Below are 27,256 nucleotides of genomic sequence, written 5' to 3'. Positions count from 1 at the left end.
CCATTATCACCTGCCTGGACTACCCTCATCTCCCAATGACAGGCCTCCCTTTCCAGTGTGTTCTCCACTCAGAACCAAAGGTGATCTTCTACAAGGAGCAAATGGAGTTGTGGCACCCGGCTGCTTATAGCGCTTCTCAAGCTTTGTGTTTTTCAAGATAAAGGTGGGGGCCTTTACCAGGGTCCATATGGGGGGACTTCCCCCACCTCCCGCCCTCCCCCCCCCCCGGCCCATCTGATGCATCCCAGCCGCCCTGGCCTGCATACTCTCTTGGGTTCCTCACTGCCACAGGGCCTTTGCTTGGGCGGTTCCTGCATCTGGGATGCTTTCTTCCTTTGTATTTTCTCAGGACGGCATTCTTTCTCTTTAGGCCAAGCCAGGCTCTTCTGTGATTCACGGGGAAGAACCATGTTCCTCTCCTCTCTGTTGTTCCTGATTATTTGTGATCAGTAGCTTATCCTCCCCAGTAGAATCGGACAGGAACTCTCTGAGATCACACCCTTTCTGTCCGCACTGCTATATGCCCGGCCCCTGGCTTTCAGTTCAGTTCAGTTCAGGCACTCAATCGTGTCCGACTCTTTGCGACCCCATGAATCACAGCACGCCTCCCTGTCCATCACCAACTCCTGGAGTTTACTCAGACCCATGTCCATCGAGTCGGTGATGCCATCCAACCACCTCATCCTCTGTCATCCCCTTCTCCTCCTGCCCCCAATCCCTCCCAGGATCAGGGTCTTGTCCAATGAGTCAACTCTTCGCATGAGGTGGCCAAAGTACTGGTGTTTTCAGCTTCAGCATTAGTCCTTCCAAAGAACACCCAGGACTGATCTCCTTTAGAATGGACTGGTTAGATCTCCTTGCAGTCCAAGGGACTCTCAAGAGTCTTCAACACCATAGTTCAAAAGCATCAATTCTTCAGCATTCAGTTTTCTTCACAGTCCAACTCTCACATCCATACATGACTCCTGGAAAAACCATAGCCTTGACTAGACGAACCTTTGTTGGCAAAGTAATGTCTCTGCTTTTGAATATGCTATCTAGGTTGGTCATAACTTTCCTTCCAAGGAGTAAGCATCTTTTAATTTCATGGCTGCAATCACCATCTGCAGTGATTCTGGAGCCCAGAAAAATAAAGTCTGACACTGTGTCCACTGTTTCCCCATCTATTTCCCATGAAGTGATGGGACCAGATGCCATAATCTTAGTTTTCTGAATGTTGAGCTTTAAGCCAACTTTTTCACTCTCCTCTTTCACTTTCATCAACAGGCTTTTGAGTTCCTCTTCACTTTCTGCAATAAGGGTGGTGTCATCTGCATATCTGAGGTTATTGATATTTCTCCCGGCAATCTTGATTCCAGCTTGTGCTTCTTCCAGCCCAGCGTTTCTCATGATGTACTCTCCATATAAGTTAAATAAGCAGGCTTTGAGTTAGTACTCAGCAAACACTTGTTGAACCAGCGAATGAACAATCAAACCGCTGGGCCCAGGACGTGCGAGGTGTGTGTCGCACTGATGTTTAAGGAAAGAGTGCAAAATTCAGACGTCAGGGATGCAGCATATTTAGTCCTCTTTTAATCAGCCAAGAGGACAAAATTCTCCAAACAGGACTTTCAGTATTTGAAAGAAACCTCTTTGTTCATCTGTGAGTGTGGCTTTCAGAGCAAATATTAACTTCCTTTGAAGGTAAGAGGTGCTTTCTGCCACCCGGGAGACATCTGTCTTCAGCTAAGCTACCGAAGTGGAGGCAGATACAGGCAGGTTTTAAAATGTGTGAATTCAATCCACGAGCCCTGCTGACTTGGAACTCTGGACATACACACACTGCTGTAAAGAGGACTCTCCCTTCTCTGCACTTATTTCTGGCATGGACGGCTAGTCGGGGTTTTCTCGGTTTCCGCGCTGGCGGCACACCCTCAGCCCACTTGTGCCCTGGCGTGGGAAGGCCCGTCCACCCCGCTGCGCCTGCAGCGGCTGCTCTCTTGTGTTGAGAGACTCGCCTTGGAACCTCTCAGGACGTGCTGCGTCCTCCAGCCTGGCAGCCTGCCTCTGGGTGTGGATGCCCCCGACCTCTGCTCAGAGCTGCCCCACAGCAAGCTCTCCCGCCTCGGGGTCTGAAATACACACCACCCACCCTTGGACAGCACGGAGGTTAATCCAAGTGTAAATCAGAGTGAGCTTCCCATATCCGAGGTTCCCTGAATCCAAGGATGGAAGCAACCACTGACCTCGCAGTACTGGTTTTTACTGCTTCAAGCCACCTGCGTCTCAGGGGACCCACGTGGTCCGGGGGGCCAATCGTCCTTCTGTTGTTCCTTCAAGACTGTGACTGTCCCGAGCACAGCAGTAAGGGGACCTGCGGGTGAGGCTGGAGGAGGAGGCCCTCCCACGGATGCCGGGCTGGGGCTGATGGGGCACGTGGAGGGGTTGGGGGAGGCTGTTTCCCACAGTGAACTGGTGGTGGTGGTCTTAGCTGTGTGTTCTCACGCTGTGACCCATGAACCTGCCGAATTGGCATCACCAGGGAGCTTGTGTGAAGTGCCAGCCTCTGTCCCCTCCCCAGGCCCCCTGATCAGAAACCCCAGGACAGGATGGGGGCCCTGTGGCTGAAGGCGTTCCCCCAGGTGGTCCTGAACGCCCGCCAAGTCTGACAGCCAGTGTCTCAGCTGAGTAGTTTAGGGCCCCTTTCCAGGTTCACCGTGTGTATCTCCATTCAAATTTTATCATTATTGATTTTTTAAAAATAGGCCTGTCAGGGTCTGTTCAATGTAGATGTGTTTTTTTTAATCAGACACACCGAAGGGTCTTTCACGGCAGTTAAATCTCTACTTCCATTAGCTGACCAGTTGGTTTCATGCATCAAGCCTTCATCTAGCAGATTCTGTCCTGAGGTCACGACATCTGAAAGCTGAGGCACGCACGGGCGGGCTGAGCTATTCCAAAGGCGCGTGGCGTCTCCCCTGGCTTCCTTCCAGAATGTGAGTCTGAAACCTTTTACCCACCAAGAAGGAGCAGACAGAAGATTAGTGTAGAGTCGGAGAAACCTGTGTTTGAATTTCAGCTCTGCTGTTTTCTAGCTGTGTGACCTTGGGAGAGTTACGTCACCTCTCGGAACCAGTACACGCTCATCATGAAATGGTGCCAGCAGTTCCTAGTGAGAGCACTGCTCCGGGAATTCAGGGGAAGGGAAACCTTGTCTCAGCGTGGGACACTCAGAACATTTAGCTTTTAGATTCTAGAGACCCTGAGTTTCAGCCACGGCTACTTCCCTGCTTCGTGAGAGTGCTCCTTGCAAAGGAGAGGGGGAAAGGGGAGGACTCCAGGCGCAGCCTCCGGGCGACTAGGCTGCGGCCCCCAGCTGTGGTGGGCTGGGGACCCCCAGGAGCTTGGGGAGTCGGTGACATCACCACCCTCCATCTAAGGACAGAGAGAATGGTGCCGTCCTTGAAGGCGTTTGGCTTGGCAGAGTTTTCCGAAGGACAGAAAAACACGGGTCAGAGTCATTCCCATCCAGCTCGGTGTGGACAGCCCCAAATCCCCCTCTGCCCAGCAGCCCAGGTGGGGCCTGGAGAGAGTGAGCGGAGCGCCCCCCGCAGGCCCGGCCTGGCCGTGTCCTCGGTCGTGTTGTATCAGGAGGGCGGTGCAGCGTGATCCTCTGCGGGAATCCGGATGCCGCCGACGTTCGGGGAACCATGCGTCTGCTGTTCATTTAGCAAGAGCAGCCTTTTCAAGGACAAGGGGTTCGCACTGAGACTCGCCAGGGTCTGCCACAGCTAAGAGATCCTGCGTGCCGTGGCAGAGACCCAGCACAGCCAGATAAATGCATGAATAATTTAAGAAGAGCCAGGGTCCGGGGTGGACTCTGGCCCAGGGGGATGAGCACGGTCAGGTGCACCAGCCACCTGCAGGGGACACTGGGAGTGGGCCAGCGGGCCCCCCGCACCCCACTGCGGGTGAGTGGGCCCCCAACTCACCATCTACTGCGGGGTGAATGGGTCCCCAACCCACCACCCACTGCAGGCTGAGTGGGTCCCTCAGGTGACTCACCCCACCCCGGGGCTGTGCACCCAGTCCAGGGGGCGAGGGCAGCTCTTCTGGAGATTACTCCCTTGCCTGAGGACAGACAGCTACCAAATGCCAGAACCGGGGCCTGGCGGGTCTTAGCCACCACACCACCTGTGGTACTGTGTCGCGTTATTTGGGGCCTTTCAGCCTAAGCAGTCTCACCAGTTTTGTTTTGTTTTGACAAAAATACAATTTCCCCCAACATCTCTCAGAGCGGACTGGCTCTCAGCTCTGTGTATAGGCCAGCTTAACTGGCCTTTTTGTAAAACCATGCAGAAAGAAGAGACTCTGACTATTTGGAGACACCCATTAAAAAAAACTCCTCCGTGTGGCCTGGAAGTAAAACGCAGCCGCAGCAGCACATGAGGCAGCAGTAGTGAACGATGACCGCTGGTACCCAGGAGCCGTGCAGGGTCAGTCCGTGCTGAGGTCAGAGGTCCTGGTCCCGCATGGTGGTCGTGGGGCCCCAAGATGCCTGCTGCAGTCTCGGCTGAAGTGGGCACCTTCGGGGTGGGATCTGGGGGACCACTCCACCTGCAGAGGGGGTCCATTGTTGAAAGCTCGTGGCTTGGGTAGGAAAAGCTCAAACTACTCTCCAACCTGAGGGCAGTCTGTCAGTCACTGTATGAGAGAAACCCCAAAAAGGAGTGTCTAGGGGAAACCCAGCCAATATCGTCGGGGAACTTGGTTGGGATTTGCAGGGCAGGCAGGTGGGGAGGACAGGATAAATATTAAATCCTAACCTCAGGTCTTCCCTGGTGGCTCAGATGGTAAAGAATCCGTCTGCAATGCAGGAGACCTGGGTTCGATCCCTGAGTCGGGAAGATCCCCTGGCAAAGGCAATGGCAGCCCACTCCAGTCTTCTCGCCTGGAGAATCCCATGGACCGAGGAGTCTGGCGGGCTACAGTCCATGGAGTTGCAGACACGACTGCGTGCCTAACACATACAACCTCAGCATACACACTTCACTGCTTTTCCTCTTGGTTGATGGAATATCCAGATTTGCTGGTCTTGTTCAAAAGGGGTTCAGTGCACTCATCCCAGGAAGTGTTCCGTCTCAGAGCCCTGAGTGCGTCCAGGCAGGTGTCTTATTTGGGGAAGTAGACTTCTCCCGCTGAGAATGCCACAGAGGTGGCGGATTTTAAAAAATATACACAGCACGTTTTTGCTTCTTCCTGGCAAAGCACCCAGATATATCTGCGACGTGGTAGAGCCTTAGGAAATGGTTTTCCCTGGATGGTACAGCCTCCAGCGTGTAGCCTCACCGGAAGTCACTCAGACGGAAGGCTGCCTTCTCTTTCCGTCGCAGAAGGGCTTAGCTCCAAGTCCGTATTTGGTGACACCAGTGTGCTGCGACTCACGTGGAAAGAAATGAAGCGAAAGAAAGACGTGCAACTTCAAGTGGAGCCGTGTGTCCGTGGGTGGGGTGGCCGAGGCCGTCCCCCAGGGTCGAGGCCCCCCGGTTCCCTTCCCTGGAAAACCCGTGTCTCCAGCGGGGCCTCCGGGGCTGGCCCGTCCCCAGGGCCCTGTGGCTGCAGTGCCCGCGGGCATAGCCTGCGGAGAAGACACCGCCCCCACGCCGCCGGCGGAGCTCTGGGGCGCAGGGAAGGCCGCCGTCCCCGCTGAGCCGTTCACAGAGCACGTGCCTCTCCTGTGAACACAGGGACCCACGTCTCCGCCTTCCTTCGCCGCCCCTCACGCCTCGGTGTCTGCCCCAGCTCCTGCGCCCAGATGTATCCCGAGTGCACAGGCTCCCACACTGCCTCCCTCTGGAGCGGCTCCTGATGTCAGCAGGCTCAGCAGGACTTGGACGTTTTCCTCTTTTCTCCCCAGATTAATCTCTCTTTCTGGAGCTCCGCCAGACCTGATGTGGGGATGCGCCCACGCCTCCTCGCTAAGCCCCAGGGTGTTTTGACTCTTAAAATTAGAGGGCTGGGTTCCCCTGACGCGCAGGGCAGCCAGCTTGGCCGGCGCTGCGTCCTCCCATTCAGCCGTCTCTCAAAAGGGCGCTGAGCATCTTCTCTGTGCCAGGCTCCCTGCTGTATCCCGGGTATGCCAGAGCCGAGGACAGGAGGCGTCCCTGATGCTCTGAACTGACATCCAGCGTCAGTCGCCGTGAACACACCTGGTTTATCATGTGCTAGACGCAGCGCTAAGCCTGTCACGTGGATTGTGGCATCATCGTATGGACGTGCACACCTTCTATGGCAGAGCTTGGCTCACTGCGGCTCTTGGGCCAAAAGGGGCCGGCACAGTGCCTGATTTTGTTGATAAAGTTTTATTGGAACACGGCGAGACCTGTTTATGTATTGTTATCTGGACTGCTTTTGTACTACAATAGCAGAGTCGAAAGGCTGCAACAGAGAACACGTGGCCTGAAAATCCTAAAGTCGTTCTCTGACTCTGCACAGAGTCACCCACCCCGATTTAAGTTAGAGGAACTCCCCCCATCGTATAGATCAGAACGCGGGCCGAGCTGGGTGGACTCTGCATGGGGTGGCCCCCCTCCATGGCGTCCCTGTGACCCCGTCCTCGTCCAGCTCTGACACTGACTGTGCCCTTGGTCCTGTCCGCTCCGTGGACTCCCCTGCCCACAGGGGAGCGCAGCCTGGGGCTCCCTGGGAAGCGGCAGCTGGGATGGGTTTGGGTGAGGTTTCAAGGGGAGTACCATGGGAACGCCGGTGGGGAAGGGGGCCGTGGCTGAGGGACGTGCTGGGCTCCTACTCGGCGACTGCAGTGGCCTGGCCAGTGCTGGGGGGACCAGGAGGATGGGCTGTTAACCAGACCCACGTGGCCTGGTCATTGGGCGTAGCTTGCCCTGGAAGGGAGTGAGGGCTTGGGGGGGGGGTGCTCTCTAGCAGAGCGGGGTGCAGCTGGCAGCTGGCACGGCCTGCCAGTCCTTCAGGGGGACCTGAGTGCCCAGGTTCTGACCCGGGTGATACCCTTAGGAAGAGCAGGCCTGTGTGTGCTCACCCCTCCTGGTTCTCCAGATGACAGGATTTCAGCACCTCCCCTCCCAGGCCTTTGGTATGGGGCCCTCTCCCTGGAAATTCACCCCTAGAGTCCACGCCGTGGCAGGAACTGCCAGCTCCCAGTGGGTGCGAGGTTTGGGCTGTGGTTGGGGAATAGCGGACCTTGTGTGTCTCGCTGCCAGACATGGGTGTGAACGCAGAACACGTGTCCAGGGACGATCCAGGGTCACGGAAGCAGCGTGTATTTATTTCCCATCTCCCCCGATCTCTAGTTTCAGTGGCGATTCTCCCGAGACGAGATGCGTAACAGGCCGACGAGGAAATCCAGAGGGAAATTCTGTGTCAGGGGCAAGCGGGAAGCCGAAGAAAGCGAGAAGAACCCAGAAGACCAGCTTCCCAGAGCGGGAGACGCGGGGGGCCATGTGCCCGGGCGGGAGGACTGGGCAGAGGGCCCCGCGGAGAAGCCGTGTCCGGACGGCCGGCCATGTGTGGAGGGCGAGGCTGTGCAGAACGGCCCCTCGGGCCCTAGCCCGGCCCCGGCGGGGGGCAGTGCAGGGCTCGCCGGCCCCGAGCCTGGAGAGGATGCTGGCGTGGAGGTGGCTCCGGGGCCTGCGGCAGCCGAGCACCCCTGAGCCTCACTGGGCCGGCGGGCTGGGGGCGCGTGCACCCTGACTGTGGCACGTTGCCTTTGGCTTGGCGTGACCCCTCCTGGAGAGCTTAATGAGCCATCCAAGGAGGGCTGGGTCCCCAGCATTGTTGGTTTCTGCACATCCTTTTGAAATGTGTCCTGGGCCCCAGTGCTAGAACCCATGAGGACTGGTTGCTTCTAGACCTCGGGGCTGGGAGTCCAGCCCCGACCCTACGGTTCCTGGGAGGGGCTGGGCCACCCAGGGCCTCCAGGGGGCCCTCAGGCCAAACCCCGGGTCAAGCCTGGCTGCCAGTCAAGGCCGACGTGGTCGCCCCCACCCCCCGCCCCGAGATGGGGAGGTCCAGCCCCCTGCTGTTGGTGCAGCTGCTGGGAGCTTGTAACATGGCCTTGAGCCCTGCCCACTGCTTTTCTCTGTCTGACCCCTGGACCCTGCTTCTTTGGCAAAGAACACGACATTGGGAGGGGAGGTGCCCCACCTCCTGGCTTTTCTCCAAGTGTTCCCATAGATACTGGTGATCTGGAAACGCAGAGGGAATTCTGTGCATGTACCCACTTCTGCAGAATGTCCGCCAAAGTATTCTGTTAGTATTATTGCCAAAAAAAAAAATTTAAGGTTTTGTATTCAGCACATCCTAGGAACACACCTTCTTTCTGTTATTACAGGGCCAGCTGACTGGTGGGGAGCCTCTGTTGTGTGTTATTTTAATCAGTGTGTCCTTGGCCAAGTCGCTTCCCACGTGTGTTATGACGTGTTTATGTCGTCCAGAAAATACTGTGGAGGCTTTAAGTAGATGCAGCTGCAAAGCCTGGAGAGAGAGTGCCAGCCGACGTGACCAGCAGCCTGTCCCTCCTGTTTCTTGTTTAGTTACTTAAAGCAATAAATCACCTACGAGTTCAGTGCATTGCGAGTAGGAGTCTTTCTTCACGTCACACTGAAGAGTCGTAGCCTGGTGTCTGGACACCCGACCCCAGTCCCCGTTCCTGTTTCCTGAGTCCCTTAACTCCTGGCAACCAGCAGGAGGAGCCAGCTGAGCTCGCTCTGCCTTCCTGTCATTTGTACAAAGAAGATGAAAGCGGAATTCAGGGGCCACCAGGTAGGTCAGGGCACCCCCGTGGGTGCCCTGGGTGCCCATCTACTCCCAGGGTGGGGGAGACAGTACCTTTTTAAAACAAAAAGCCCCACATCGATTACTAAGGATGCCTCCAATCTTTTTAAGTAAATTATTCAGTGTGCAAATAATTTATCTGTGTGCAGATACATTTTTATGTTTATTTATCTTCTTATCTGTGTGCAAATTTGCTAAAATAAAACACATTTTAAATCTATTTTAATAGGGGAGAATTAAAAATCCTAACACAGTCACATGGCACATTTTCCTCTTATGAGCAAACTTCCCAGCCTAAACCCCAGAGCTTACGATAAAGGATGAAGACTGTTCAAAGAGAAGATAGTCTTTTTTTCAGTTATACACACACACACGTAATCAGATTCTTTTCTTTTATAGGTTATTACAAAATCCTGAGTAGAGCTCCCTGTGCTATACAGCAGATCCTTGTTGGTTATCTCTTTTACATATAGTGGAGTGTATATGTTAATCCCAAACTCCTAATTTATACTGTTTCATACGTAAGTTCATTTGTATCATTTTTTTTTAAGATTCTACATATAAGCAGTATCATATGATACTTGTTTTTCTCTGGCTTACTTCACTTACTATGCCGATCTCTAGGTCCATCCATGTTGCTGTGAATGGCATTATTTCTTTTTTGGCACTATTCTTTTTATGGCTGAGTAATACTCCATTGTATATATGTACCACATCTTCTTTATCCATTTGTCAGTGGACATTTAGGTTGCTTGTCTTGGCTATTATAAATAGTGCTTCAGTGAACACTTGGGTACATGTATCATTTTGAATTTGGTTTTCTCTGGATATATGCCCAGGAATGGAACTGTAGAATTGTATAGTAGCTCTTTTTTTTAGTTTTTTAAGGGACCTCCATACTGTTCTCTATTGTGGCTACACCAATTTACTTTCGCACCAACAGTGTAGAATGGTTGTTTTCTCCACACCATTTCTGGCATTTATTACTTGTAGACTTTTTCATGATGGCCATTCTGACAGGTTGAGGTTAGTTTTGATTTGCATTTCTCTAATAATTAGCGATGTTGAGCATCTTTTCATGTGCCTCTTGACCATCTTTATGTCTTTTTTGGAGAATTGTCTATTTAGGTCTTCAACCTATTTTTTTTTTTTTAAACTGGGCTGTTTGGGTTTTTTTTTTTTTTTTTTTAATTTAGCTGTGTGTATATTTGGAAATTAATCTCTTGTTGGTAGCATCATTTGCAAGTATCTTCTCCCATTCTGTAGGTTTTCTTTTTGTTTTACTTATGGTTTCCTTTGCTGTGGAAAGCTTTTTCATTTCATTAGGTCCCATTTCTTTATTTTTATCTGTCTCTGACTAGGAGATGGATCCAAAAAGGTCTTGCTGTGATTTATGTCAGTGTGTCCAGCCTATATTTTCCCCTAGTTTTATTTAGTAGTATCTAGTTTTACATTTAGGTCTTTAACCCATTTTGAGTTTGCTCCTGTGTCTGGTGTTAGAGAACGTTCTAATTCCATTCTTTTAAACATAGCTGCCCAGTTTTCCCAGCACCGCTTATTGACGAGCTTGTCTTTTCTACCTTGTATACTCTTGCCTCCTTCCACATAGATTAACTGACCCCAGGTGGTGGGTTTATTTCTGTCCCATCCCACTGATACTTGCTTTTGTGCCAGGACCACACTGTTTTGACGACTGTAGCTTTGTAGTATAGTCTGAAGTCAGAGAGCCTGGCTTGTCCAGGTCTGCTTTTCTTTCTCAAGATTGCTTTGACTACACAGAGTAAAAGAATATGTGTATAAGCTTCCATACGAATTTTAAAATGTTTTGTTCTAATTCTGTGAAAAATGCCATTGGTAATTTGACCGGAATTGCATTGACTCTGTAGGTTACCTTGGGTAGTATGGTCATTTCGACAGTGTTCATTCTTCCAGTCCAAGAACACATTTCTCATCTGTGTCACCTTCAGTTTCTTTCATGGGTCCCTTATAGTTTTCCAAGTACAGGTCTTTTGCCTCCTTATGTAGGTTTATTTCTAGGTATTTTATTAAGATTGTTCTTAAAAGATAGTTTTAAAGAAGATGATTTTTTTAAGTTATTTTAAAATGACATTTTCCACACTTATACTCACAAATACCTACACAGTGTTCTGATTTCATAAGAATGTTACCTCTTAGCTCATATCTTAGAGGATCACAACTCTTGAAAAATAAGCTCCCAAAGTAGCAGGCTGGGACAGAAGCCACACACATTCTTACAGCTCTGAGAGGCACAGGTTACCGGCTGCATCGTCAGGAGGATGCCTTAGATCACAGAGTGGGGTATGTTTTTCAATAATTAGATGACATCTAAGTGGGCAGAATTTGTTGTGGAAAAACAGTTACAGGTGAATGTAGCTAATCTGGATTCCTCTGTAGCTAATCTGGATTCCTCGGGAGTGTGGCCCCAGCACAGGGAACAGTCTTGTTTGGCGGACTGCTGCGTGTTCCTCCTGCCATCTGGTCTACCTCGGGCGGGGCCAGACTGGCTGTACCTTGGTCACTGGCGGAGCTTAAAAAACTCAGCGCTTCCCTGGAGGTCTGGTGGTTGACTCTGTGATCCTGATGCAGGGCGTGGGTTCAGTCCCTGATTGGGGAACTGAGATCCCACAAGTTGTATAGCCAAAAAAAAAAGATCTCTGACACCTGGGTCCCACCCCAGAGACTGGGGAGTTGCCCCTGGGGAGCGGCCAGGGCTTGGGATTTGCAAACCGCAGCCCACGCCACCCACCCCGCCCCCCCACTGCCCCGCAAATTGGTGCAGCTGAGGGTGAGACGCGTGGCCACAGGATGCCCATGAGCTGACTCCCAGCTTGTTCCTTGTGAAATGAAACATTTCTGACGAAAAGTGAATAAACCCCTAAATCCCACTCCCTCCCTCCCGCACACGCCTGGTAAATGTGGGGATTTCTGAAGGGAATTCTACATTGCCAAGGCCGCCAGCAGGGGCCAAGGCCCCGGGACCAGCGCGAGCTGCAGGATTTGGTGAGAGGCTTGTGTGCGTGGAGCTCCGCCCCTACGGCTGCACCTGTCACTGCGGGCCTGGAAGGAGTGGGGGGTGTTGAGGTGATCGAGTGACGAAGGTGGGGAACCAAGTGCGTGCTGTGGGTTCCTGATGCTCAGCCATCTCATCCCAACAGAAGCTCTGTGACGACGTTGATAGTCTTAGCATATTTGTTGTTGACTAGTCACTCAGTTGTGTCCAATTCGGCGACCTCATGAATGTAGCCCGTCGGGCTCCTCTGTCCATGGGATTTCCTGGGCAAGAACACTGGCGTGGGCTGCCATTTCCTCCTCCAGTGTATTTGTTAGTGGTCTGTAAGTAACCAGACAGTGACCATCAGACCAGTCATTGAGTTTTTTCATACCTCTAAATGGATTATACTTTAGAGTCATGCTTCGGGGGGCCGGCTTTGAGAGGACATCAGGAGGAGACATTCTAATTCGTTTCTTATGAAGCATGTTTGATCCGTAATCTAAACGTATTCATCACAGCCCTGCTAAACCACAAATCCTCCTAGTTGAGGATGAGCTCTCAAAGGGAACAGTGGGACGTTACTGGTAGGAACATGTTGTGAAGCTCACCACCCACACCCAGAGCAGGGCCATCCTGCTGGGCTCACCCGAGCAGGCCGAGAGCTGCAGTCAGGGTTAAATATGACCTGGTGACAGGGCTGGGAGGGGGCGAGGAGGGGGCTGGGGGCACAGGCGGCCTGGAAGCACCCCTGTGGAGAGGCTGGCACCGCCTGGGGCGTCTGGGTTTCCCATACCTGCTGCCAGAGTGATGGCATCCCGTCAGATCAACAGGACCTGCCAAGCAATAGACTGGCTTCCGAGGCGGTGTTCCCCACAGGTTTCTGTTGCCAAACATCACTTCTGCAGCCAGACCACAGCGAATGGTCCCCAAGCTGCGGGCCCTGTGCCCGCTGGGCGCTGGCTGCCCCTAGCCCTGCATGACCAGCCTCTGTGCATTCACCTGGGCCCGAGGGCTCAGACCATTCACTTTTCTGGACTTACGGCTTTAACTCCTGTGCTGGGTGCTGGGGGGACAGAGCCAACCCCTGCTCCCCTGGACCTCACAGCCCCCCCAACAGCTGCACGGGGGTGGTAACTGTGCTAACGTGGGCCGCAGAGCTCAGTAGGGCATGAAGGCGAGCACTGGACAGGGCTCTGGAAAAGGTGAGCCCTGAGGCCGGGTGAGTGGTCCATGGGGAGGCAGTGTGCCTGGTGGTCCAGATGAAGGGCATGGATGCTGGGGCCGCGTTGCTGGATAGAAGCCTGACGGCCACTTCCCAGGCGCAGGGTCTGGGTAATGCGGGTATGACAGCTGTGGGGATGAAATGAATGCCTGCAGGGCTCTTGGAGAATGGCTGGCACACAGCAGGTGCTGCATAAACGTCAGCGAGGAGGAAGCTGGGAGCGGGCTCTGGAGATTTCGCAGCTGACCGGAGAACGAAGAGGCGCTGAGACTACCCATCACACCAGAAACAAGAATACTGTCTTTTTTTTTTCACATTTTTTTTCTTTAATGTGGACTATTTTTAAAGTCTTTATTGAATTCGTTACAAGTTACTTCTGTTGTATGTTTTGACTGTTTTGGCTGCAAGGCGTGTGGGAGCCCGGATCCCCCTCCAAGGATCAATGCACCCCTGCGTCGGGAGGCCACGTCTTACCCGGTGCAGCACCAGGAACCCCATGCACACTGTCCTACTCAGACATTTCCTCAGAGGAATCAGTACTGTCCTTGTCAAGGACTTCCCTAGAACCTCTCTCGAGGGTTCATTTGCAGGATTTGAACCACTCATTCAGCATTATTCCACAAAGTCACCAAAATGCAAGTCTCAATCCTTTCCTTAAGACCCAGGGAATATGTCTTTTTAACTTCTGGGGAGGGAATCAAGATGTTTCAGAGAGTCAGGGGGGCAGCTGGCAGGGAGACTCCAGGTAAGGCATGTGTTTGTATGACTGTTTACCCTGGGTCTGGGGGCAGAGCCTACATTCTGCCCCCAAATGATTCAATGGGGATGCTGGCGATTTCAGCCACGCTGCCCACAGTGTCTCAGAAATGTGGCGAAGGGATTCATTCAATCCAGAGATGGTTTAAAACACAGACCCCATGTTGGCTGACTGGTGAAAGATGCTGTTCATCCTGTAACTAACGCAGTAAAACCTACACTGCTGCTGCTGCTGCTGCTAAGTCACTTCAGTCGTGTCCGACTCTGTGCGACCCCATAGACGGCAGCCCACCAGGCTCCCCCGTCCCTGGGATTCTCCAGGCAAGAACACTGGAGTGGGTTGCCATTTCCTTCTCCAGTGCAGGAAAGTGAAAAGTGAAAGTGAAGCCACTCAGTCGTGTCCGACTCTTTAGCAACCCCATGGACAGCAGCCTACCAGGCTCTTCCGCCCATGGGATTTTCCAGGCAAGAGTACTGGAGTGGGGTGCCTTTGCCTTCTCTGAAAAACCTACACATCTATAGTTAAACGTGCTGCTCACTAGTCATTAAACCCAATATGGCTTTGGATTTCTCTCCTGCCTCTAAACAATATAAAAATCTCAGTGATGGTAAGGAACAGCCTTCATTTATCAGGGTGAGTATTAAAACGCTCTTTGTAATGGACCCCTGTGTCTGAGTCTTTTCAGTCCTGTACCTCCCCTCTCATGGATTCTTCAACAAAAACAACAAGGAAATCATCCTGGAAGGAAGGACAACCAGCAAGCTTGCCAGTTCCTGGATCTGGAAAATGCCTAAGTTGCTGTCTACACCCTCCCTTCCTTGAAGCTGGGGAACTATCAATTCAGCCCTGTCTCCGTGCAGCCCACCTGAAGCCCCAGTAGGCAAATGTCTGTCAGTCTTCTCTCTTATTAATGGGGATTCCAGCGTTTCTCTTGAGCCGCAACTCCAGAATTTAATCAGCGGCAGAGTGCGAGAGTCCTCTACATCAAACCAAACTTCTCCCTTGCTTCAGTCCAAGGCGATTTCGTCTTATGCTGGAGATGCAAACCATAGTCACTGTGACAATCAATCAAGTGCCTGAAGACAGTTCAGCCGGCCTTCGGTCATCGCTCATTAGAACGGCCAACCGCAGCTCCCCGGGGCCCCTAAGGCCCGCTTTCCGTCATGAGACCGTGGGACGGTAAAGCGGAAAGGGGTTTCAGATGACAGTCCTACCTGCTTGATGGATGACGGCAGGTCATAGAGACGAGCGCGCCATGCAGGTCTCCGGACGCCTGGCTCCATGCTCCTGCCATCAGACCACAGTCTTTGTACTCCTGCTCTCTAGGCACCTGACACAGAGACGCTAGTGGGACTTAGGAACCTCACCCAGCGGAATGCTCTGCGATGGGGTACTCCGGTTAGTTGAGTCTCTCTCAGAAGGTGGAGAAGAGTGGACTTCCCTGGTGGTCCAGTGCTTAGGACTCCAGGCTTCGAACACAGGGGCATGTGTTCCACCCCTGGTTGGGGAACTAGGATTCCCCAGGCCGCCAAAACCCTAAAACCCAGAAACAAGGTGGAGGAGAGCCCACCCTGTGGTGGTGGAAGAGGTTTGGGAACAAGGCCAAGGCGGAGTCTGTGTAGAGGAAGGTCCTGGATGGGAGGGGAAGAAGGCAGAGTCCCAGATGCCTGGCCTTGTCGCTTGCAGCCGGGTGGACCCGGGCAGGACCTCTAACTACCGACCCTCACCCGCCTCAGGGGGAAAACGGGGCAGCTTCCTTCACACCGCCTGTTGCACAGAAACATTGTCATTTAATGAGACAAACGCCAAGTACTTCTGTGAAGTGAAAGTCACTCAGTGGTGTCTGACTCTTTGTGATCCCATGGACTATACAGTCCATGGGGTTCTCAGGGCAGAACACTGGAGTGGGTAGCCTTTCCCTTTTCCAGGGGGTCTTCCCAACCCAGGGATCGAACCCAGATCTCCCTCATTGCAGGCAGATTCTTCACCCGCTGAGCCACCAGGGAAGCCCATCTCCAGCGGATCTTCCCGACCCAGGGATTGAACTGGGGTCTCCTGCATTGCAGGCGGATTCTTTACCAGCTGAGCCACAAACTCCCAACCAAAACCCCGACCACCACAGAATTCAGGGTATCCCCAGTTACTATTCCTGAAGAAGATGAAAACAATGCAGTAAAGAGAAGGCAGAATAAAGCTAGAGTAATGAAAACAGTGTGATTTCAAAGCAGCAATAAATCAGCAGACTTGGGAAACAGAGCAGTGAGGGGATTTAAGCATGTGATGAAGGAGGAATTTCAAAGCAGGGGGGAAAGTGTGGAATATCTGATGACTGCTGCTGAGCAACTGGAGCACTATATGGAAAAAGACAAAATTAATTCCCAGTGGATTAAAGACCTGCAGAAGTACCAGAAGAAAGTATATCCATGAAAACCAAGGGAGGGGTTCCCAGGTGGCTCAACAGCAAAGAATCTGCCTGCCAATGCAGGAGACGTGGGCTCGATCCCTAGTCCGGGAAGATGCCACATGCCGCGGAGCAACTAGGCCCGTGGACCACGCCTTCTGAGCCTGTGCTCTGGAGCCTGGGAGCCAGAACCACAGAAGCCCAGTCACCCTAAAGCTCATGTTTCACAAGAGAAGTCACTGCATGAAAAGCCTACACGCTGTGAGTAAAGAGGAGCCCCTGCTCGCCACAGCTAGAAAAAAGCCCATGCAGCAAAGAAGACCCAGCAAGCATAAATAAATAATAAATTTGAAAGAAAAAAAAAAGGGGGGGGAGACTGACATACTTTATTACATATACATTTAAAATTCTGGTATACATGATAAAAAACAGAATTCAGAGACAAGTAGTAGACTGGGAAAAGATATTTCCAATACATATAAGAAAGGATTAGCACTCATTCTATTTTATAAGGAGTTACAAATCAGATATCAAGATGTATAGAAAATGGGAACACACCATTCTCCAAAGAAAAAAGAGAACTGGCTAAAACACTTAAAGGAGTAAAAATGTTAGAGAGCAATCAGAAAGTAAGTTTTTTTTGTTAAAGGCAACTTTGACCCAACTGACTAGGAAAAACCGTATAAAGACTTAGAATATCTAGTATTAGCCAGAGGTAGGGAAATGAGTACTTGCATACTCCACCACTCTAAATCGACTCTGCATTTTACAAAGCAGTTTGACAATACCAGTCAGTTTTTGATTCAGAAATGACAATTCTAGCGGTTGTAGTTTGTGCACAAAAATCATATGGAAAAGTGTGTATGCTGCAAACTGTTTGTAATAGCCCCTGGGAACAGTCTAGATGTAGGTCATACGGGCGTGGTAAGGTACATTCTGATGCATGTCCGTAATTTGGAGTGTGTTAATGACATCTGCAAGCATAGATATCTCATGTGTATCCCATGTTATTATACCATAAACTGTCTAGAAGGGAACCCAGCAAGCTTTTTACACAGAAGTTCATTCCGGGTGAGTGGCATGGGGCGGGGGATGACTTTAGCTTTTCACTTTATGGGGTCACACAGAGTCGGACACGACTGAGCAACTTCACCCCTTCATATTATTAGATTTTTTATAATCATACTGATCAGGTAATTATAAAGAACAAAGAAATGGATGGAATCTTGGTACACTCAAGCACAGCAAAAGGGGACACAGGGGTGGGATGGAAGAGACCAGCTCAGGCCAAACGGGCCCCGCAGGGTATGGAAGAGCTCAGACAGACTGTATCGAGACGGCCGCTCAACATCCAGGATGGTTCTCGGTTCCTAAGCGCAAAGCATTTTAAAATACGTGCTTTGATCTGATGGTGGTCAGGAGGTATCTTTAAAGGTCATCACCATGCTTGCTTCATATGTGCATATTAGGAAGGAGTAAGATTAAAATTCAAGACAGCTCACTATTTCTCTCGAATGAGAGCAGTATACTTCTTTGGCTTTCATTTAAAAGAAAATGAAATAATAGCTCTCAGGTTGAATTATCTGGATAGGATCATCTGCAATACCCAGGAATGAAGGAAATTGCTGTTTTCCATTCAGAAAGTTTAAAAAGAAAAAAATCTCAGGCCAAGGCTGGATGCTGTCTGACAATCACCGCGTGCGTTCACACGCTGGTACCTGCAGGTGTACCTACCCGCTTGCGGCTCTGCATCCCATGGGAACAGTTCTCCTGAGCATGTCGCCAGAGTGGGCAAAACCTTCCCCATTGCCCCTTCCCACCGCCCCATCACTCCGATGACTTGTCCAGTCAATCACAATCCACAGCTTCCCTCCATCAGATACGAGTTGCAAAAAAAAATTTCCCCCCAAAGCATTTCTGCTTTAAATCATAAAACAAAGTTTCCCAAAGTATTTAACTTGTTCCTCACGATAATTGAACCTTACATTTTCCTATCTTAAACGCCTAGCACAGTCACAGCACACGTAGATGCTCAGAAAACAACAGCTAAGTTAGTTATCATCCTCTGGAAAAAGGCCAACTGGAGGCCCGCTAAATGGTCCTTTCAGAGGTTTTCATCTAATCAGGCTGTTACCACCCTCATCTTAAAAAAAAACAAACTAAACTAAACTGGTTTGGATAAGAGCATTGCACCAATTTACCTGTGCTGGTGGTCCTTAGTTTTGATAAGTAGACCACGGTCATAAAGATGCTGCCACTCAGGGAAGCTGGGTAAAGGGTATATGGGAACCCTGTACTATCTTTGTAACTCTTCTATAAATCTAAAAGTATTTCAAATAAAGTTTACAAAACAGATATTAAGAAATGAGTAAAATCACATGCTTTTGGATTGGAATAAATAATATTGTTAAAAACACCATACTACCCAAAGCAATAAATAGCTTTGATGCGATTCCTACCAAATCGCCCATAGCATTTTTTACAGAACTTGGACAAGTCATCCTAAAATTTACATGGAACCATAAAAGACCCAAAAGCGCCAAAGCAACGCTGAAGAAAATGAACAAAGCTGAAGGCATAAGCCCCTCGGACTCCAGACAATAGTACAAAGCAACAGTAATCAAAGTGGCGTGATAGCGGCACAGAAACAGAGCGCAGACCAGGAACAGACGCACGCACCTGCGCTCCGTTAATCTAGATAAAGGAGGCAAGAGTGGACAATGGGAAAAAGCGTCCTCAGCAAGTGGTGTCTGGAAAGTTGGACAGCGGCATGCAAATCAATAGTTATAGCACACACCCTCAAACCATATTCAGAAATAAACTCAAATAAACTCAGAATAAATAAAATGGCTTAAAGACTTAAATATAAAACATGACCCTGTAAAACTCCTACAAGAGAACACAGGCAAAGCATTCTCTGACATAGATCGTACCATTGTTTTCTTAGGTCAGTCTCCCAAGGCAACGGAAATAAAGGCAAAAATAAACAAATGGGACCAAATCAAACTTATAAGCTTTTGCACAGCAAAGGAAACCAGAAACAAAATGAAAAGATACTCTGTGGAATGAGAGAAAATATCTGCAAATCATGCAATCAACAAGGGCTTAATTTCCAAAATATACAAACAGCTCAGACCAAATGACCAAAAAACAACAACAATCAAAAAATGAGCAGAAGACTCAGCCATTTCTCCAAAGACATACAGGGCCAACAAACACATGAAAAGATGCTCATCATCGCTAATTATTAGAGAAATGCAAATCAAAACAACAATGAGGTACTGTCTCACGCTGGTCAAAATGGCTAAAGTCTACAAATAATAAATGCTGGAGGTGTGGAGAAAACAGAACCCTCCTCCAATGCTGGTGGGAACGTAAACCGGTGCAGCCGCTGTGGAGAACAGTACGGAGGTTTCGCAAAAAACTAAAACTAGAACTACCATATGACCCAGCAACGCCACTCCTGGGCATATACCCAGAGAAAATCATAATTGAGAAAGATACATGCATCCCAGTGTTCACTGCAGCACTATGTACAATAGTCAAGACATGGAAACAGCCTGAATGTCCCTCAACAGATGAATGGATATAGAAGGTGCCGTGTACACAGAACGGAATATTTCTCATCCACATAAAGAGTAAGCCAGAAAGAGAAGGACAAATACCATAAGCTGTCACTCGTATGTGGAATATAAAATACTACACACACGAACACACCTATGAACAGAGACAGACTCACAAACATAAGATCAGACTTGCGGTTCCAGGCGGGCGGGGCAGGGGGCATGGATGGGGAGTTTGGGCTGAGCAGATACAAACTCATATATAGGATGGATAAACATCAAGGTCCTACTGGACAGCACAGGGAACTGTACTCAATATCCTGTAATAACCCATAATGGAAAAGAAGGTGAAAGAATATGTAGATGTACAGCCAAATCACTGCTGCACAGCAAAAATAAATACATTGTAAATCAACTATCAGTTCAGTTCAGTCGCTCAGTCGGGTCCGACTCTTTGCGACCCCATGGGCAATCACTACACGCCAAACAATTTTTGTGAGTAAAATAAAAAAAAAAAAAAAGGAGCTCTTTTGACCCTATTTCTCTTTCCAGCTACCATCCTATCTTTTTCTTTCCCTTAACAGTAAAATTCTTTGCAATTACAATCGACACTCACTCACTGTAATTGTATTTCCCTCTTAACATCCCTCTTATCACGACCACTGGTGACCTTCCAGTTGCTGCGTCAGTGGCTGCTCATTGGAACCTCGCTCTCCTATTACTTCAAGCACGATACAGCTGACCGGCCCATCCTGCCTGAAACACTTCCCTCACGTGGGGCTCCGACACCACTCTCTTCTCGTCTATTCGAGCACTTTCTGCAGCTCTAGAAGTGCCGAACCTCATCAACCCTCCACAGCTTACTGAGGGCCACTAACTCAGCCCAGGCAGCCCCAAACAAGCTGAACATTGAAAATCTGAGCACAGTGGATGCAAACAATCAAATGTACAAAAAGCCAGGAGTTCACAGGGAGACTTAGAAAAACCTCATTGGTCATTTCGGAGGTTGCTTGGACACCAACTCGTAACAGGTTAGTTGGTAAACAAAGGGAAAGAATCAAGCGCTGATCCTGCCTTTCCAATTCAGACTCATTTCAGGGCAAAGTCAATGAGGGAAAGTTCTTTTTAGAAGAATCATGGGCAATAAATGTGGCAAGATGATAGAAATGGGCAATTAGTCCTTAATGAAATAGCACACAATGATCAACAGCTACTAAGATAACTTGGGTGAAAGGCTGAGAGAGAACTTTATACTGGGGGGAATCAGGCTGACAGAAGCTGAACCCACTGACCAATCTTAAAAATACTGAGAGCGGGACAGACGTTAGGTGTCACCTCAGGATGCAACAGAAATACGTAACACCACTTACGATGTAGTCTCCCAAAAGAAAAAAAAAATCTTGAGTCTGAATCTAAATAAGCTCCAGATCTACTTACCAGTTTATGCGACATACGGAGCATAGAGGCCATGTTCAACCACACCGAGAGGGTACCGCGGGCGGGGTTCACAACGTGGGAAAGTCCGCAGGACCACCCTGCTTCTTAAACAAGGTGTCTGGGTACATGTGTGGGGAGAGGGGAGGGGACCGTGGATTGAAAGACGCTCACAAGAGATACCAACTGAATTGCAAGCTGTGGACTTCGCCGCAACGTGGGGAGAACGTAGGGAAAACAGTGCAGACGCGTCTCAGACGACCGTAAGGGGTCGTTGTTACTTGTGCTGCATGACGACAGCTCCATGGTCATCCTGAGGCGATATGGCTGTTACATGCCCGAGAACTTACAGGTATGATTTCTAGGGTTAGCGTCAAAATACCCCTGGAACATCAAAACCCAAGAAGTTGAGGACAGACAAAAACAGACAGTGCATGCTGGTCATCAATGACGTTGGTGATGGACGTGTAAGGGTTAACGCTACTGTCTTCTCTACTTTGGTGTATCTGCCATTTCCTTCTCCAGGGCATCTTGGCAACCCAGGGATCAAGCTCATGTCTCCTGCATGGGCGGGGGGCGGGGCGGAGGAAGGGGGCGGATTCTTTACGCGGAGGCACCAGGGAACCCCAGCTAAGACCCGGTGATGCCAGTGTGTGTGCGTGTGTGCGGCAGTCGCTCGGCCGTGGCCGACTCCTTGCGACCCCAGGGACGGTAGCTCGCCAGGCTCTGCTGCCCGTGGGATTCTCCAGGCAAGAATACCGAAGCGGGTGGCCACTGCCTTCTCCAGGTGTAACCAATAAATAATTAAAACAAAACAAAGGCCAGTTCATCAGCTCTGGGAAGGCCCTTTCACCCATGTACAAAGCATCTACTAAGTGCCTATCGCACGCTCAGGAGAGCGCTGGACAAGGCAGAGCCCCCCTCACGGGCAGGCTCCAGGCCGGCGGACGAACCCCGGGCCGTCTGCCTCTGACATCCTGAGCAGGAAAGGGGAACTCGGAGTCACGCCACGCTCCCGCTCACGCTCTGCCCTGCTGAGCCCTCCCCGGGGACCTTCAGCCTAGGTCCCGTGAACGGCCCCACGAGGGAGGTGGTGCTATTCTGTCTCCCATGCGGGCGCAAGTCTGTGCCCAGAGGTGGGTAATTACAAACCAGGGCATCGCGCAGGTCACCAGCCCAGCGCGGGGTGGGGCTGAGCCGCGAACCCAAGTGGTCGGCTCAGGGCTCCCCAGCTGCCCTTCTCAGCCACCACGCCAGCAGTCCCAAGGCACCCGGGCTGGGCTTCCCCGAGACGGAGCTAGGAGCTCCCAGAGGGATCCTGACGGGCCTGGAGGGCAAGGGCAAACAGATCTCCTTGAGCGGCGGACCAGAAGCACCGTTCCGTGCTCATCGCCAGAAAGGATGGAGCTGGAAGGGGCTGCCATCCAGGCAATGGTCACAGCCTGGCCCCTCAGGGGTTTATAGACAGTGAGCAAGCAGCTGGAGAGTGAACTCAGGCCGGGAGGCCGGGCCCTTCCGGGAGGAGGCGAACATTCTCGCCCATGCTTTCCTTAAGACGTGTGCAGCGATGGATCTTGCCCGAGGACTGGCCTTTCTTTAGGAGCTAAGGACCAGACAGCACAAGGTCTTACTCATGGAAATGCTTTTCTTAGGCTCCACGTTAACGACTGTAATTGTAACGAATCTTGCCTGGGGACCTGTTTCTCAAGACTTGTCCCCCTGATGACACAGCAGCAGTCTGCCTCGCCCCAAGACGTTGCCCAGAACCCTTCTCCCTGGCTGGTCTGGGGCCGGATATCTCAGGATGTCTGCCTTGGGGGAGGGTCTGGGGGAGCTCTTAGGACCTCTAAGTATTCTTTTTCTCTATTCTCAGCTGTCAGCTGAGAAGTATCCAATGCCCTGCTTAAAACAGTGGGCGTGGGTACTCTTTCTACCCCCTTCTGATGTCCCCGTCAGAAGCTTTATCTGTCACTTTCACTTCAGTGAACACCTACCCAAGGCTCTCGTGAATGAGACGGCCTTTGGTCCCAGAGGTGAGTCTTCTCCTCCGGAGACCATGGATCCAGCACCGCGGCTCGCCATAAGCTGTCGCAGGCAGCCTGCCGGGCCGAGCTGGGTGCCCCAGGGCGGGCGGCCCTTGTTCTCTTACAACACAGAGCCTGCCCCAGGCCGCGCTGCAGATGCCCCAGCACCCCCACACGGACACGGAAAGGCCCAGGGCGGCCCCCTGCACAGGCATCTCCTCCGGAGGGCTGCCTGGGCCTGGGGCTGAGCGCACTGCCCCCATCCCTGCCCTTCCCTTCTCCAGCTCCTTGGCCTCCTGAGTGCGCAGCCCTCAGGCCCAGCCCGTGGCCTGGACACCCCGGGGCCTCCTGACTCAGGGCTCCAAGGAGCCAGAGCCCCCCGTGCGCCTGCCACCTCCAAACAGTGCTGACCGCTGCCCTGAATGGACTCCGACGTTCCCATCAGGTCACAAGCCCCTCTTTGCTCCTCAGTCCAGTTCAGTCGCTCAGTCCTGTCCGACTCTTTGCGACTCCATGGACTGCAGCATGCCAGGCCTCCCTGTCCATCACCAACTCCTGGAGCTTGGCTCAAACTCATGTCCATTGACTCCGTGATGCCATCCAACCATCTCATCTTCAGTTGTCCCCTTCTCCTCCCACCTACAATCTTTTCCAGCATCAGGGTCTTTTCAAATGAGTCAGCTCTTTGCATCAGGTGACCAAAGTATTGAAGCTTCAGCTTCAGCATCAGTCCTTCCAATGAATATTCAGGACTGATTTCCTTTAGAATGGACTGGTTGGATCTCCTTGCAGTCCAAGGGACTCTCAAGAGTCCACTCCAACACCGTAGTTCAAAAGCATCAATTCTTTGGCACTCAGCTTTCTTTATAGTCCAACTCTCACATCCATACATGACTACTGGAAAAACCATAGCTTTGACTAGACGGACCTTTGTTAGCAAAGTAATATCTCTGCTGTTTAATAAGCTGTCTAGGTTAGTTATAACTTTTCTTCCAAGGAGTGTCTTTTTATTTCATGGCTGCAGTCACCATCTGCAGTGATTTTGGAGCCCCCCCAAAATAAAGTCTTTCACTGTTTCCACTGTTTCTCCATCTATTTGCCACGAAGCAATGGGACCGGATGCCATGATCTTAGTTTTCTGAATGTTGAGCTTTAAGCCAACTTTTTCACTCTCCTCTTTCACTTTCATCAAGAAGCTTTTTAGTTCTTCTTTGCTCCTAGTGAAATCAAATCTGGGATTGAAATAGCTGACCAATGATCTCTGCTTAAAACATAACAAAATTCAAAACGTCCTAGTCGAGGCTAGCGTGGTGATGCCAGCCATCACGGGGCCCCACAGATGAATGATGTGTTTACGCCCTGGAGTCCCCAAGACCTGCCCTGGAGAGGAGGAAGGGCCCCCTGCCCTCTCTCCTCAGCTGAGGACTAAACTCTCCATGGTCCCTGCACCTCCAGCGCTGGTCTACCTCTCTTCCCAGACCCCATGCACCTTATGAGGTTCTCCAAGAAGCCAGCCGTGGTCCTTGTCACAGAAAGGAGGGCCTGGCCTAAGCCTGGGGACATTTCTCAGGTTTTTAAAAATCTACACAAAAATAAGGAGTACAGTCTTCTTTTTAGCAGTTCCACCAGAGCAGCCTCAGACAAGGCTCTCAACTCTTTCCACCCATTCTGGGGACCGCCTCCTGACCCCAGGCTTAGCAAGCACTTAAATGGTAGCTGCTTTCTTTCAGCCACTCAAAAGCCGTGGTGCCAGGAACAACCCTGGCCAAAGAATGAAATATGAGGCAGAGCAGCAGGACTTGGAGTCAGCTCTGCACCCCCCGATCAATCCTGAGCACACTTCTACAGCCCGTCAAGCCCAGCCACTGAGGGCAGAATCACAGAGCACACAGCGCTCATTGTCACCTTGGTCCCGAAAGAGAAGCCACCTCCCACGTGGAGCGCTGAGACAGACAGCCAAGACATGGGCCTCAGAAAAGGTTTCATCTGAGAAGAAACTCACAGTCAGGATACATACTTAAGATATTCATTAACAGAAGCAAATATGCTGGATGTTCAATACCCTAAAGCAGTTTTCCCAACAGCTTTCTATTTCCAAACCCAACTTTTAACAGTCTGAAGAAATGAGGCTGCAGGCCACAAGAAGGTAAACTAAGACATTAAACAGAAACCATTCCAAATGATCTTAAATTTATGTTTATTCAACAAAAGATACACAGGTGGCTGTCAAATAATTTAAAGAGCCTGCATTTCACACACAAAACAGTAGTTTCATATGGGTGAAGGATGTGTCTTTTTTCCCTTGAGAGAAAATATGTATTGACCAATTCAAGGTACACCATGAAATAATCAGTTATTCATAAGAGAAAGTCAATGTAGTAAAAATCAGTTAAATTAATGAAGTTTTTGCAACAAGTTTATCATTTAGCTGTCAGATGATTTTACTTGTTTCTCCAATTGGGCAGAGTCCACAGCCTTAAAAAGAGAGTGGGCAGAGGAAAATCACGGGCCGAACCACAGAGCGCCCTGTGTATGAGCCTCGCGGGCCTCATCTGTCTCCTCCTCCCGGCCCCGCCTGCCGCTACCACCACTTCTCAAAGCAGATGTGCTCTCTGGGGACGCAGCTGCTCTCCAGCTCCTTGGAGAAGAAGTCTGTCATGGGAGGTGGACCACAAATGTAGAACAAGGTCTCTTTCGAAATGTGATCTCTTATCTCCTTCTGCGTTATTCTTCCTTCTGCCGAAAACACAGAATAAATACCAAGTTGAGCCAGATGCGTTTGTACTGAAAGGACGAAGCACTGACCACAACTTGGCAACAGAGTTTATTTTCAATAACTGGGCCCAGAGGTTGTGCCCCGAGTCATCCACGCATTGGCTCCTGCGGGCGTCCAGGCCGGATCCCAGCCAAGAGCATGTCTCCAGGCTTCCTGAAGCCACAGCGAGCAACGCGGGCAGCCGGTCACCACACACTCTCCAGACAGGGCCGGGCAGCGTGCTGGTCTTTGGGACAGATTCAAAACTGCCTTCAGCAAAGTAACTAAACTGCTTTGTGAGAAATCCTTCCAGGAGGGGAAACCACGAGAAATTTAAATGATTATTAATGGCAAATGGAACTGATTCAGTCAAAGCTGGAGGATAAATTCTCTGTATGCATGTTACTGCAATGATGCAAAGGTCCCCTAAAAAATGCAGAAAATAAATTTTTAATATAGGCAGCAGGAGATCTGTATATAATAAGTGAACCCAACTAATCTCTCCTTAGGTTTCCATGATGAATCATCTCTCAATCCCCCAGGTAGTGACATTCCCAGCCAGCAAATCCCAACAATAAAGCATTTACACTCAACCGACTGGTACATCCACACGGTAACGGCATGGAGACGGTGAAAACGCCTTTTGGGGACTCACCCGTGATGTACGGTCTGAGGTCTGCAGTGATCTGTGTCGTCTGTTTTGTAACATGCAAACTGCAGGCAATCTTCTCAGGAAATTCATTTACTAGATCGAGGATATTTTTCTGGAATGTCAAACGTATTTGGTCACACGACAATTTAAAAAAACCAAAACAGATGTGCACCCCCCGGACGCCGAAGCTCCACTGCCAATTCTGCACACGTCCGCTGCTCGGCTCTCCACTTAAGACAGGCATTGTTTGCAGCCAGGCAGGCCAGAGCAATCTGAGTGCAGGGGGCTATCTGCCTTTAATTGAAATCTGAATATGCTAACAAGCATATTACTAACTCTCCAGGAGTTTTTGCTTTTTTCTTTTCTCTCAGGCGTGGGCAATTAAGCAGCAGTTTCAGTGACCACAGTTGTGTCTTTTAACTGTTTCTGTTCTTTTGTTCATCCTTGCAGCTGCAAAGCCACCCAGAGCGACAGGCTTCTCCCTCAGATGGACTTAGTTCCTGCAAATGCAGCCGATGGGGGTTTCACGTACTGAGCTGGGTCACACCTACTCCTAGGGCACCCAGCCCACTTGTAGGCCTCTTGACCCTCTGGGGAGTCCCAGGGGCAGGCTAAATTTTCTGCTCACCCACCTCCAGACTCAAG

At 50.6% G+C, this 27,256-nt stretch overlaps 2 protein-coding genes across 20 annotated transcripts in view; one reads left to right on the top strand and one right to left on the bottom strand.

Annotated features, from left to right (window-relative positions):
- The window catches only part of RFTN1 (raftlin, lipid raft linker 1), a 210,585-nt gene extending 202,004 nt beyond the window's left edge, over positions 1–8,581 (top strand). For both annotated transcript variants that reach the window (XM_025294215.3, XM_025294213.3), the window contains exon 10: positions 7,308–8,581. In XM_025294215.3, coding sequence (XP_025150000.3) covers positions 7,308–7,667 — 360 coding nt within the window. In that variant the 3' untranslated portion in view covers positions 7,668–8,581. The remainder of the gene's footprint in view (positions 1–7,307) is intronic.
- A 16,803-nt stretch (positions 8,582–25,384) lies between these two features.
- OXNAD1 (oxidoreductase NAD binding domain containing 1) overlaps positions 25,385–27,256 on the bottom strand; it is a 51,002-nt gene continuing 49,130 nt past the window's right edge. For all 18 annotated transcript variants that reach the window (XM_044948683.1, XM_044948685.1, XM_044948691.1 and 15 more), the window contains 2 exons: positions 26,615–26,723; positions 25,385–25,940 (listed from right to left, as the gene is read on the bottom strand). In XM_044948683.1, the coding sequence (XP_044804618.1) occupies positions 25,786–25,940; positions 26,615–26,723 (264 nt within the window). In that variant the 3' untranslated portion in view covers positions 25,385–25,785. The remainder of the gene's footprint in view (positions 25,941–26,614; positions 26,724–27,256) is intronic.

The sequence above is a fragment of the Bubalus bubalis genome, chromosome 1 (genome assembly GCF_019923935.1).
Source record: "Bubalus bubalis isolate 160015118507 breed Murrah chromosome 1, NDDB_SH_1, whole genome shotgun sequence".
In the NCBI taxonomy this organism is placed as follows: Eukaryota; Metazoa; Chordata; class Mammalia; order Artiodactyla; family Bovidae; genus Bubalus; species Bubalus bubalis.
Note: the sequence above shows the minus strand (reverse complement) of the source record. Positions and strands in the feature narration are given on the sequence as shown.